At 35.3% G+C, this 14300-nt stretch overlaps 1 protein-coding gene and 1 long non-coding RNA gene across 2 annotated transcripts in view; both read right to left on the minus strand.

Annotated features, from left to right (window-relative positions):
* The window catches only part of WDR36 (WD repeat domain 36), a 42677-nt gene that overhangs the window by 20643 nt on the left and 7734 nt on the right, over positions 1 to 14300 (minus strand). Inside the window, exons 6-12 of the mRNA XM_077861622.1 lie at positions 12567 to 12621; positions 11206 to 11338; positions 10753 to 10928; positions 10321 to 10441; positions 9767 to 9832; positions 8435 to 8521; positions 7170 to 7315 (exon numbers count right to left, since the gene is read on the minus strand). Coding sequence (XP_077717748.1) covers positions 7170 to 7315; positions 8435 to 8521; positions 9767 to 9832; positions 10321 to 10441; positions 10753 to 10928; positions 11206 to 11338; positions 12567 to 12621 — 784 coding nt within the window. The remainder of the gene's footprint in view (positions 1 to 7169; positions 7316 to 8434; positions 8522 to 9766; positions 9833 to 10320; positions 10442 to 10752; positions 10929 to 11205; positions 11339 to 12566; positions 12622 to 14300) is intronic.
* On the minus strand, positions 922 to 7152 carry LOC144291838 (uncharacterized). The gene is made up of 2 exons (XR_013359411.1): positions 6149 to 7152; positions 922 to 1289 (listed from the first exon to the last, which is right to left on the minus strand). It is a non-coding gene; the product is annotated as an uncharacterized LOC144291838 (long non-coding RNA).

Below are 14300 nucleotides of genomic sequence, written 5' to 3' on the forward strand. Positions count from 1 at the left end.
AAGTCTGCTCCCGGGACAAACTTGCCTGAAAGGTGCTCAAGCAGCGAAGCGGGGATGGGGAATCCTAGGTGGGACAGTGTAGTCTCAGGGTCACAGGAAGACCAGGGGTGCCTGTGTGCAGCAGATTCCCAGGAATCTGAGAACTGCCATCAGCGAGCGGGGGGGGGGGGGGGGTTTCAGCTCAGCATTGCCATAAAACACAAACCACAGCACAGTCAGGTGACCACCACTCTCCACACAGGAGCCCAGCAAGTGGCAGAACCAGCGAGACCCCAGGGAAGATTGGCAGGGAAGCGCACGACAGGAGTCTGCATGGTTTGGGGACACCAAACCTGGTCATGTGCCTGAGATCTTAGAAATGCTCAGTGTAGGGTGTAGATGGAGACCAGGAAGATGGGAATGATTGCTTTTTCCTGAGGTCATGCTGAAGAGTGGGGCCTGGACCTTTGGCTCTGAGGATAGAGACTGGGAGGCCCCCATTTTCCTCTCATCCTCTAAAGCGGCACAGAAAGCTTTCAGGGAACACAAGCCACATTAAGCATTCCAGAGAAGATGACTTCGCCTGGCCCCTGGCAAGAGCAGTGCAGTTCTGCCCGGGGCAGACACTTGAGAATCAACATAACAGGTCCCTCCTCCAGAAGATCTGCAAGAAGATCCAGCCAAGACCAAGTTTACTGATCACTGACAGCTGCAAAACTCCAGCGCTAGGGGGAAGAGAGCATATAGAATTCACAGGGTCCCCACCCCGATTGTTTAGTCCTTCCATTTTTACTTTGTTCTCTTTCCTTTTCCCCCCATTTTTACGGTTACATTCTACTCTTTCGTTGTTTTTAACACACACACACACACACACAGTTTTCTTTCTTTACAATTTTGGGATACACTTTCTTCTAAAAAACCAACCAAAACACACTCTGGATATAGTGTATTGCTCTGTTTTATTAATCTGTCTGTTTATATTCTCTCTTTTTTTGTCTTTAAAGTTTCATTTTTACAGTTACATTCTATCCTTTCATTATATTTATTTTGTACATAGAAGTTTTTCTCTCATTACAATTTTGGGATCCAGTTTTCTAACAAATGGACCAAAATACATGCTGGATCCAGTGTATTATACTATTCTGTTCACCTGTCTGACTAAATTCTTGGTTGTTTTTTGTTTTTCGGTTTCAAGTCTCTTCTGATTTGTTTAGTGCATATTTCTCTGGGATCACTGTTGCCATTTTAGTATTTTGTTCTCTCCTTCATCTACTCTCCTGTGGGCAGGATGACAAGATGGAAAATTTTATCTAAAAAAAAAGAGAACAAGAGGTAATACTGACTGCCAAGGACCTAATCAGTAAGGATATAAGTAGATGTCAGAAGTAGAGTTCAGAATCACAATTATAAAGATACTAGCAGGGCTTGAAAAAAGCATAAAAGACACCAGAGAATCCCTTTCTGGAGAAATAAAAGAACTAACCAAGTCAAATAAAAAAGGCTAGTAATGAGATGCAATAACAAATGGAGGCTCTAACAGGTAGGATAAATGAGGCAGAAGAGAGAATTAATGATACAGAAGACAAAATGATGGAGAATAAAGAAGCTGAGAAAAAGAAACAAATACTTGATGAGGGGAGAATCCAAAAGACAAGTGATAACATAAAAGAAAACAATATTACAATACTTAGGATCCCAGAAGAAAATCAAAGAGAGAGGGGCAGAAGATATACTGGAGCAAATCATAGTAGAGAACTTCCCTAATCTGGGAAAGGAAACAGGCATCTGAGTCTAGGAGGCACAGAGAATCCCCCCTACCCCCCGTTAAAATCAATAAAAATAGGTCCACGCCCTGACATATAATGGTGAAACTTGCAAATCTCAGAGTCAAAGAGAAAATCCTGAAAGCAGCTTGGGACAAGAGGTCCATAACCTACAAGGGTAGAAACAATAGACTGGCAGCAGACCTCTCCACAGAGACCTGGCAGGCCAGAAAGGACTGGCATGATATATTCAGGGTGCTAAATGAGAAAAACATGCAGCCAAGAATACTTTATCCCGCTAGGATGTTATTCAAATAGAAGGAGAAATAAAAAGCTTCCAGGACAAACAAACTAAAAGAATTTGTGATCACTAAACCAGCCCTACAATAAATATTAAAAATGATCCTTTAAGTGAAGAGAGCTCAAAAGTAACACAGACCAGAAAGGAACAGAGACAATATACAGAAACAGTGACTTTACAGGTAATACAAGGCACTAAATTCATACCTTTCAATAGTTACTCTGAACGTAAATGGGCTAAATGCCCCAATCAAAAGACATAGGGTATCAGATCGGATAAGAAAGCAAGACCCATCGATATGCTGTCTGTAAGAGACTCATTTCAGACCCAAAGACACCTCCAGATTTAAAGTGAGGGGGTGGAAAACCATTTCTCATGATAATGGATATCAAAAGGAAACAGGCGTGGTAAACCTTCTATCAGACAAACTAAATTTAAAACCAAAGACTGTAATAAGAGACAAGGAAAGACACTATATCATAATTAAAGGTTCTATCTAACAAGAAGATCTAACAACTGTACATATTTATGCCCTAACATGGAAGCAGCCAGTTATACAGGCCAATTAATAATAAAATTAAAGAAACACATTGATAATAATACAGTAATAGTAGAGGACTTTAACATCAATGGACAAAGCATTTAAGCAGAAAATCAACAAGGAAACCAAGGGCTTTGAATGACATGGAGGACCAGATGGACTTCACGGATATATTCAGAACATTCCATTCTACAGCAACAGAATACACATTCTTCTCTAGTGCACATCGCACATTCTCCAGAATAGATCACATACTGGATCACAAATCAGTCTCAACTGGCACCAAAAGACTGGGATCATTCCCTGCGTATTTTTGGGTCGCATGCTTTAAAACCTTAACTCAATCACAAGAGGAAATTTGGAAAGAACTCAAGTACATGGAGACTAAAGAGCATCCTATTAAAGAATGAGTGGGTCAACCATGAAACAAATGAAAATGAAAGCATAATGGTTCAAAATCTTTCAGATGCAGCAAAAGGTGGTCCTAATGGTCCTAAGAGGGAAGTACATAGCAATACAAGCCTTTCTCAAAAAATAAGAAAGGTCTCAAATACACACCTAACTTTATAGCTAAAGGGGCTGGAGGAGGAACAGCAAATAAAGCATAAACCTAACAGGAGAGAGAAGTAATAAAGATTAAAACAGAAATCAATGAAATAGAAACCAAAAGAACAGTAGAAAAGATCACTGAAACTAAGAGCTGGTTCTTTGAAAGAAATAATAAGATTGATAAACCCATGGACTTATCAAAAAAAAAAAAAAAAATCAAAGAAAGAAAGAAAGAAAAAGGACCCAAATAAATATAATCGTGAATGAAAGAGGAGAGATCACAACCAACACCAAATAAATACAATTATAAGAACACATTATGACCAACTATAAGCCAACAAATTAGGCAATCTGGAAGAAATGGATGCGTTCCTAGATACATATAAACTACCAAAACTGAAACAGGAAGAAATAGAAAGTCTGAACACACCCATAACCAGCAAGGATATTGAAGCAATAATCAAAAATCTCCCAACAAACAAGAGTCCAGGGCTGGAAGGCTTCCCAGGGGAATTCTACGAAACATTTAAAAAACAATTAATACCTATTCTTCTGAAGCTGTTTCAAAAAACAGAAATGGAAGGAAAACTTCCAAACTCTATGGGGCCAGCATTACCTGATCCCAAAACTAGACAAAGATGCCACAAAAAAGGAGAATCACAGACCAGTATCTCTGATGAACGTGGATGCCAAAATTCTCACCAAAATACTAGCCAATAGTATCCTACAGTACATTAAAAGGATTATTTACCACAACAAAGTGGAATTTATTCCTGGGCTGCAATGTGGTTCAACATCTGCAAATCAACCAATGTGATACACTACTTTAATAAAAGAAAGGACAAGAACTATACAATCTTCTCAATGGATGCAGAAAATGCATTTGATTAAGTACAGTATCCTTTCTTGATTGAAGCTCTTCACAGTGTAAGGATAGAAGGAATATACCACAATATCATAAGAGCCATATACAAAAAGCCCACAGTGAATACCATTCTCAATGGGGAAAAACTGAGAGCTTATCCCCCAAGGTCAAGAACACAGCAAGGACATCCACTCTCACCACTGCTGCACAACGTAGTACTAGAAGTCCTAGCCTCAGCATCAGACAATAAAAAGAAATAAAGGGCATCCGAATCAGCAAAGAAATTAAACTCTCATTCTTCACAGATGACATGATACTCTATATGGAAAACCCAAAAGACTCCACCCTAAAATTGCTGGAACTCATACAGGAATTCAGAAAAATGGCAGGATATAAAATCACTGCACAGAACACTAACAATGAGAATATAGCGAAATTAAGGAGTCATTCCTATTTACAATTGCAGTCAAAACCTTAAGACATCTAGGAATAAATCTAACCAAGGAGGCAAAAGATCTATATTCAGAAAACTATAGAACACTCATGGAAGAAATTGAGGTAGACACAAAGAAATGGAAAAACGTTCCATGCTCATGGATTGGAAGAACAAATATTGTTAAAATGTCTATATTACCTAGAGCGATCTATACATTCAATGCAATCCCTATCAAAATACCATCAACTTATTTCACAGAGTTGGAACAAATAATCCTAAAATTTGTATGGAACCAGGAAAGACCCCAAATAGCCAAAGGAATGTTGAAAAGGTAAACCAAAACTGGTGGCATCACAATTCCAGATTTCGAACTGTATTTCAAAGCTGTGATCATCAAGACAGTATGGTATTTGGCACAAAAGCAGACACATAGATCAGTGGAACAGAACAGAGAACCCAGAAATGGGCACTCAACTCTACGGTCAACTAATCTTCAACAAAGCAGGAAAGAAAATCCACTGGAAAAAGGACAATCTCTTCAACAAATAGTGTTGGGAAGCCATATGCAGAAGAATGAAACTGAGCCACTTTCTTATGCCATACACAAAAACGGACTCAAAATGGATGAAAGACCTAAATGTGGACAGGAATCCATCAAAAACCTAAAGGAGAACACAGCAGCAAACTCTGCCCTTGGCCACAGCAATTTCTTGTTAGACACACTTCCAAAGGCAACAGAAACAAAGGCAAAAATGAACTATTGGCACTTCATCAGGATAAAAAGCTTTTGCACAGTGAAGAAAACAGTTGACAAAACCAAAAGACAACCAACAGAATGGGAGAAGATATTTGCAAATGATGTATTAGATAAAGGGCTAGTATCTAAAATCTATAAAGAACTTCTCAACCTCAACACCCACAGAACAAATAATCCAGTCAAGAAATGGGCAAAAGAAAAAAAAAAAAAGAAATGGGCAAAAGACATGAACAGACATTTCTCCAAAGATACAAATGGCCAACAAAACATGAAAAAAATGCTCGACATCTCTCATTAGGGAAATACTAATCACAACCACAATGAGATACCACCTCACACCAGTCAGAATGGCTAAAAGTAACAAATCAGGAAAATGACAGACGTTGGCAAGGAGGCAGAGAAAAGAGGATTCTCTTACACTGCTGGTGGGAATGCAAGCTGGTGCAGTCTGGAAAACAGTATGGGGGTTCCTTAAAGAGTTGAGAATAGAGCTACCCTATGACCCAGCAATTGCTCTACTAGATATTTACCCCAAAGATACAAATGTAGTGATGTGAAGGGTTTCCTGCACCCCAATGTTTACAGCAGCAATGTCCACAATAGTCAAACTATGGAAAGAGCCCTGATGTCCACTGACAGATGAATGGATAAAGATGTGGTGTATACATATATAATGGACTACTACTCAGCCATCAAACAAAATCTTGCCATTTGCAATGATGTGGATGGAACTAGAGGGTACTATGCTAAGTGAAATAAGTCAATCAAAGACAATTATATGATCTTACTCAAGTGGAATTTAACAAACAAAACAGAGGATAGGGGAAGAGAGGAAAAAAATAAAACAAGACAAAATCAGAGGGAGACAAACCATAAGAGACTTTTTTTTTAAGACACTCTTAATCATAGGAAACAAACAGGATCACTGGAGGGGAGGGGGGTGAGGGGATGGAGTACCTGGGGGATGGACATTAAGGAGGGCACGTGATGTGATGAGCACCAGGGTTATATAAGACTGATGAATCACTGAACTCTACCTCTGAAACCAATGATACATTATATGTTAATTAACTGAATTTAAATAAAATTTTTAAAAAGCTAAAATAATAATAAAACAAAAAAGGAGATGGGAAAGGGGAAGTGAGAGAATGGGGTTTCTTTTTGAGGTGATAAGAATGTTCTAAAATTAGACTGATTATAGTGATGACCTACACAATCCTATAAACATACTAAGAATCACTGAACTGTATACACTTTAAATGAGAGAATTTTCTAGTATGTGAATTATATCAATTAACTTTATAAAAAAATAGGAGCAACAATTCTGCAAACCAAATTTGACACTACTACTTTATATCTTAAAATCTGAACTCAACAAAAGTAGACATACGTATTAACAAAAGCAAACAAAAACAAAATTTAATGGAAATAAACTTTTAAGTAAACACTGGCATTTAAAAGCTATATTTAAGAAAGGTTTAGGACTCAGAATTTCTCTTCAAGGCACTTCTCAAGAGACAAACATAAGAAAAGACATAAAGGCTTTAAATAACTTCTACATCTATAACTCATTCAAGAGTTGGCTAAATCTTAATCCCTATTGTCAAAGGAAATCAAGAAAAAAAAAAAAGAAACCTGAAGATACACATTCATTGAGTACAGTACTGTATACTTAACATAATTAAGGTAAGAAGTTCATTGATAAATGCTGAATTCCCTCCGAATCTTCAAAGGGTATTCTGAGTAATCCTATATTAATGATAAGACTAAAATAATATACTACATCTGATTAATCAAAGCTTAACTTAAACCTAAAGTAACTCTCTATAGTTGCAAAACATAACATTATTAGGGAATAATTTCAAAATGTTAAACTATGTTCTTTCAACCAACATTATCATTAATAAACCTGAGTATAACAAGATTACTACTGGACAGTTTTATAGGAGAAAATGCTCTTATCAACAAGCTCACTTACTGTTGCAGTTATGTCATCTTTCTTCAGCTCTTTTGGTTTGAGAAAGTAAGCGCCTATTGTAGATCTCTGATAGTTCCAGGTTGAACATGATAATTTACCTTGATGGCAAGCAATGATACTATCCCAGTCACTTTCACGAGCTTCCTCTAAAACATAATAAAAATCATAAATCACATTATTTTTCATTCCCTCATTATTTATAAAGCATATAATATTTATGTTATCATTAAGCACTAGAGATATGATTGATGGTTTACAGGTAATTTTAGATAGCCCTGAGCTTCCAATCTAACAAGAGATTCTGATTAGAAAAAACTATAATAAAAAAATGATAGTATCTCATAAAAGCACTCAGGAAGAGTTTACTAAGAAGATAGGAGAAAAAAAAAAAAAAGAAGATAGGAGGACAGTAATAAATGGCTTCCTGAAAGAAGCAGTCAAACCAACAGCAATTAACAAGGAAGCAGGGGGACAAACAGGTCCAAGAGTATCTTGAACAAAATGAAGCCCAGCAAGTTAAGTGATGCATCTTCCTGAGAAGGATGAGTAGCAGGCAAGGCAACTGGGGCCACACATCACAAAAGTTGTCTTGAAAGCCATGTTAAAGAGAGGAGAATGCATCCTATAAGTAATAAGGGGAGTCTAAAAGATTTTTAAGCAGGTGAGTGACAGGATTTAGATGTTTTAGGAAGATCACTCAGGCTCTAAGATAAAAAAAGACAGGAGGGTGGTCAAAACTAAAGTTAAAAAAAGGAAAAAACCATCATGTGGTTGATACAACAACCTCAACTTTATTTGAACTTTATCTATGATAGCTTTCACTCAACAATCCCATCACCTACCTACATTTTCCTTAAAATCACTTCTTTGAATGAAACATTGCTCAAGTGATGTAGCATTCTAAGACCTCAGTATATTTTGATTTTGATTAGAGATACACGTTCTCCATTCTTACCATTTTAACATTAGTCATTTTCATTATACCAACCATATAATACAATAAGAAAGGTTACAAAATGGAATATCAAATACTGTTTATCAATAGGTCTTATAAAGAACGAATTGAAATTAAAAGGTAATAATTTCAAATTATAAATAACTTTAGAAAAAATAAATAACTTTAGTCTTCACATTGGATTTGCACGCACTTGCAAGCATTATTTTCAAACACTTGCAAAAACATTTTTTAAAATGAAGAAAATTTAAACATAAATAGTAGGAGAAATAAGAAAAGCAGAACTTCTTGAAACAAAGACGTTACTTACCAGCTGCAAACTTTGTGATGGGTGGAAGCCTCACTGACATGGCATTCTGAAGTCCTTTCCGCTTGACTTTTTTTTTATTTATTAATCCTGGGGTTGAAGGAGGGAATATAGCTATGAACTCTTCCTAATGAAAAATGTACGTAACAGAAAGCTATTCCTTATCACAGAATTATAAAGTTCAAGATATTCCTATTTAAGTCAAGAGCCAAATAAAGATGTTATTACCACTATTATTTAATCATTTATGAAATTTAATGTATATAATTGCATAAGAAAATATAAATTGAAAAACAAAGGTAAAAATAATTTTTTAGATGGTCACATAGTCATGTCAATTAAGATAAACAATCAAATAACTACTTACAGTAACAATCATTTCATAATCATTTTATAACCAAACAGAAATAAAAAAAGTGAGTTCCCTATGATGCAGTATTTAATACAATTATTATTTTGTAATTACAATAAACTATGTATTCTTCTATACTAGTTACTAAATATTAAATACTGCAAGGTCGAAATATAATGAGCAAAGATCACACCCATAATACTAGCAAAAAAAGAAAATTAGCAAATTATAGTAAAATACATAAAATACCACTGAATTATCTCAAATACATAGGACCAACAAGAGGAAAACTAAAAGAACTTCACTAAGGAATGTAAAACACAACTTGAATGAGGATATATTGTATCCCTAGATGTGAAGATTCTTAAAGATAGCAAATCTCTCCAACGTAATTTCAAGTATCACTTTGGATGATTAAAAAATGATCCAAAAAAAGAAAAAAAAAAAAAAAAAAGACTTTGAAACTCATTTGGAAGTACATATATACATGAATAGCCAGGATAGTAGCTAAAAAGAAGGCTAATTATGAATAAAACAGAAAAACATTTTTGTTTAATATACAAAATCTTTCAAATGTTGGAAACAATGGGAAGGGATAGAGAAAGAAAGAATAAAGCAAGCCCTTTCTGCAAAAAGATGGGACACTGCTTACTTTGATGCTTTCTCTAAGGTCCCTTCCATGTTTAAAATTGAGCACTCTAAACATGGGTCCAGTGAGACCACTGGTATCTTCTGGGTGGCAGGAGTATGTTTTTACCACCCAAAAAGTCTAATTCTTTTCAATAATCTTATAGCAGTACGTCAACCACTTCTATAGCAACACTGATCTTAAGAGTCTTACTACTACTCTTCTATACAGAGGTTTTTTAATTTTATCCAAGAAAAGAGGAAATTTATCAATGAAACTTCCTCTGGTTGTCTCCCAGTATCGAAATGTTTCTTTTATGACCAGCATCTTTATTTTCACCTAGCAAGTGACCTACCATGTCCCAAACTCTTGTTAAATTTCTCATGTATTGTGGAAAATGACTGAAGAGTTCCATCTTGACCTGTTGATATAGATAGAAAATACCTAGTCAAACTTCATCACAACAGTGGATCATTTGAATGACAGATCTTATAAAATTAGATTATTAAAACCTGAAGTTACAGTTTGGGACACTTTAAAAGGAGAGCTGGATTGCAACTACTTCATTACCATATTCACCTGTGCACAGAATGCCATTTAGTAAGAATAAAGGATAAAATGAGGTACTAATAATTTTCAGATTATTACACTAGGGAAGGGCCACAGTTTCAGAATCTGACCATCTGTCTCTGAGAATTGGTAAATAAAATAACACTCCAAATGAAGATAAATAATTTACAATGCTTCCTGATGTATTCCAAAAAAATCTCATTTCCCCAGATTTCCAAATCACTCTAAGGAGTATCTAAACTCAAAAATTCATAAATGTCAAACCTAATAAATATTAATCAAATTAAATTATTCTCAATAATTGTTTGAATAAATTAAAAGCACAAAGCAGAAACTCACTTGCACTAAGAATTTGCTGTCCGTTTTGTCCATAATATCTGATTTTGGTAAGGGGAGCACTATGCCCCATTCTGAATCTCAAAAGCCGACCTTCACCCGTGGGACCATCAAATATCCATATCTGCCAAGAAATAAAAAGATAGAGTTATTTTGCAATGTGTTAAATGATCTTCAAGCAGTGAGATCAACTTTCACATATATCAACTGGCACTGGGTAGTGCTTGCCAGGCTTCTGACTCTGGAGAGGGGGGCAGGGGGAAAAGATAAACTGTAACTGTCTCATTTCCCTACAATCATGTAACCTGCTATGCTTTCTGTTTCATCTATAGCATTATCTTATTCCATTTTCCTTTCATCTTCTAAGCTTCTACAATAGCCTTATTATAATTCCAAGGATAGAAGCCAAGAAAATGATAATAATAATCATAATACCCTCAGAGCATTGTCAGCACCATTTGTGACAAGAAGTGGCTCTCTATGGAGAAATGTCAGCCCGGCAATTGCTGTAGAATGTGCATTTCTCATTTGATTGATTAATTTTTTGTCTTCTAGATCCCAGAGTCCAATGTGGCCACACGGGCTTCCAGCTGCCATTATTGGATGACCATCTGTTACCAAAAGTAAAATACATTAAAAAAAAAAATGCACCATAAAACAACCAAACTTAGTAATTCTTCTCTCCACCTTTTTAATCCATACACATAGAGTTAGAAAAGACTACCTACTATTAAACTATTCTTATTCCTTTGGCTATTTGTGATGTAATATTTCACTAATTTCTTCCAAATATATTAAATTGTAAGAAAACAACCATTTGGAAAACTTCCATGAGCCTCGAAGTTATGCATTTTAAATGTTAATATTTATCAATAAATTAAAAGTTACCTGTGCGAAATGAAATCGAAGTAATAGGTCCCCAGTCTTGACGAAATTTCATTAGTGTTTCATCAAATTTAATGTTGTGAATGATAACCTGACCTGATGTAAGGCCAACAGCAACAACATCCACAGCTGGTGCCTGAAAATTAAATTACTCAGCTTTTTCTTTTCTTTTTCTTTTTTTTTTTTTAATTTTTATTTATTTATGATAGTCACAGAGAGAGAGAGAGGCGCAGAGACACAGGCAGAGGGAGAAGCAGGCTCCATGCACCGGGAGCCCGATGTGGGATTCGATCCCGGGTCTCCAGGATCGCGCCCTGGGCCAAAGGCAGGCGCCAAACCGCTGCGCCACCCAGGGATCCCAGCTTTTTATTTTCTTAATCAAAACATCTTTAATAATCCTGATGTTAACAGTTATTACTTGTGTGTTATTGAAACAAATCATGGAATATCCTCTGAAGGATGGCAAAAAAACAATATTACCATTCTAGCATACTTTGATTGCTATTTGCATGTTTTAAAGAATGATGTTTTGAAGTTACCTTCCAGTTTCAAATATGGTAGCCACCATCAACCTCCTTACCACTAAAACATAGTTGACACAGAAAACAACTATAAAAGAAAAATAATCTCCTATATATCACTACAGATCATGAACTGGATGGAAACAGAAAAAAAGAGACAACTCTTAGAAAACATAACATAAATGCCATAAAAGGCCAACTATAAAGAAAGTGGAGAATTATTTATCCAAGGAAAACAGGAAATGCCTATAAAATACGTTAAAAGGCAAAAAAGTTTTACAATTAGTCTGTTCCAGCTCTAATATTCTATGACTATAATCTTCGTTTTATACAATGGTCTTACAAACAGGCTCCATAATAAAATTTCTCTATTTTAGCACAGAAGATCAATGTCCCACACTATTACAGAAGAGAATCAGTCTCAACATTTTATTAATTTACCATCAAGTGACTATTATGCACTAGACCCTGGGGATACTAAAACAAGTTTTTGTTTTGTTTTCTAAAACAAGTTATGACTCCTTGTCCTCAAGGTACCTAATCATTAGATTGCTTTACTGAACAACTAACTCATCTCTATCATCTCTACTCTACACAAGGCCCTGGACTACAAGCTTGCAAAATGATTGGTAAACACAGTCCCATACCAACTATATGGTTAGAGCCTAATTCCAGGCAAAAAGATTTCCACAAATGTTTATAGGCAAAGGCATTATTATTTGTTTTCGATTGCATTTCCAAAATACTATTTTTAGGGTAATATTTATAAAAATAAGCTGGTTCTGTATGTTATTTTTGTCCTCAGGTCTAAAAATATGGTTGACTTAACAGAAAAATACTTACCTGCTGGAGAGCTGTTACTCCAAACTTCCATCCCTGAAATGTATATAGTAGTTTACTACAAGAAGAAAATAGGTGAAAGGTTTTAATTTTAGGAAAACAAAATCTACTACATATTAAAAAGTGAAATAATAGAAGACATCTAAGTTATTACTCTGCCCCACACTATTCTAAGTATGCATGTTAACTTATTTAATACTAAAAAAAAAATACAAGATAGATACTATCACCATTTTTCAGACACAGAAACTAAGAAACTTAATTTATGTGACACAATCAAGCTAAGGTTATATGGCTAACAATTCAGAGCCCAGACAGACAATTCCAGATCCAATGCCCCATGCTGCTAGTAACTATTATACTATACCAACTCTGTAGGAAATAGAAAAAAAAAAAAAAAAAAAAAAGGCTAAAATCCATTTTGCATTACAGATCATAAAAAACCATCATACTCTGTAGAAAGATCTCTAGGAAAATATTACAGAAAGGATTATAACTATGATACAATATAATGTATCATATATATGATATAACGTATCATATAATGTTGTAGAACTGCTGCATGACAGTAGTGATGGTGCTCTAAATTTCAGAATCAAGCCACAAATGATAAATAAGTCCTTGAAGAAACAGATATTCTGAAATTATATCAATATTCAATAAAGTATTAAATCACATAGTAAATTCAGTAAGTGGGCACAAATTAGTTTACTCAATGATTACCCAAGGGATACTTAATGCATAATAGTCTAAACATTACATAAAGAGTCTCAACAGATAAAATTAGGGGCAGAGAAAATATCTCTCAGTCATTATCACTAAGCTGAGCACAGAGTAGATAGCCAATGTTATTTGTTAAACTAAAAACACGGATTTAAAACTAAGAATTAGGGATGCCTGGGTGGCTTAGCAGTTAAGCACTGCCTAGAGCTCAGGGCGTGATCCTGAAGTCCTGGAATCAAGTCCCACATCAGGCTCCCTGCATGGAGCCTGCTTCTCCTTCTGCCTGTGTCTCTGCCTCTCTCTATGTCTCTCATGAATAAATAAAATCTTTTTTAAAAAAAATAAAAAATAAATTTTTAAAAAAATCTAAGAATTAGGATAAACCTCTAATAATCTTTTTTTCCTTTTCAAATTTATAAGGGCCTTAAAAAGAACAATTTGGATGGTAAATATTTGTCTTTTTAATGCTATACAAAAACTGAGCTGTCACTTTTTGCTCCAGATAAATGTTTAAGTAAGAGGTAGAGGTTACTCAAAACCATTTATCTAGCCCTCTAGCTAATTTTACCAATAATATAATAGATGTCCATCAAGTTTGTGGTTGGTAACAAATGTACTTTTACCCTGAAAATGATTCCTAAATGCTAATACTAAATTAACACTGACCTACTTTGGCTTCTTCAAACTTTTCAGTTTATCGAAAACTAGATGCTGTCCAGCATAATTATTTTCTTAACTTACCTTGCCAGAGTCTTCTCTATAGCTATACGGACTCTTTACAGCAGATTAGGGCTCTAAGTATATACTTTTCAATGGGTATTATGAAGCTGCCCTGTGTCAGGACCATGTGCCACCTTTCACATGTCATGAGTAACAACTCCAAAAGCAGATATATTTATTGAAAGCCCTTCAAGTAAACATATAAAGTCAGGGAGAACTGAATGATTTAAGTACGCATTAGGGAGTAATAGATAAGGATAAGATGGGAACCACTCACGTTATATTCTAAATAAC

The sequence above is a fragment of the Canis aureus genome, chromosome 2 (assembly GCF_053574225.1).
Source record: "Canis aureus isolate CA01 chromosome 2, VMU_Caureus_v.1.0, whole genome shotgun sequence".
Lineage (NCBI taxonomy): Eukaryota > Metazoa > Chordata > Mammalia > Carnivora > Canidae > Canis > Canis aureus.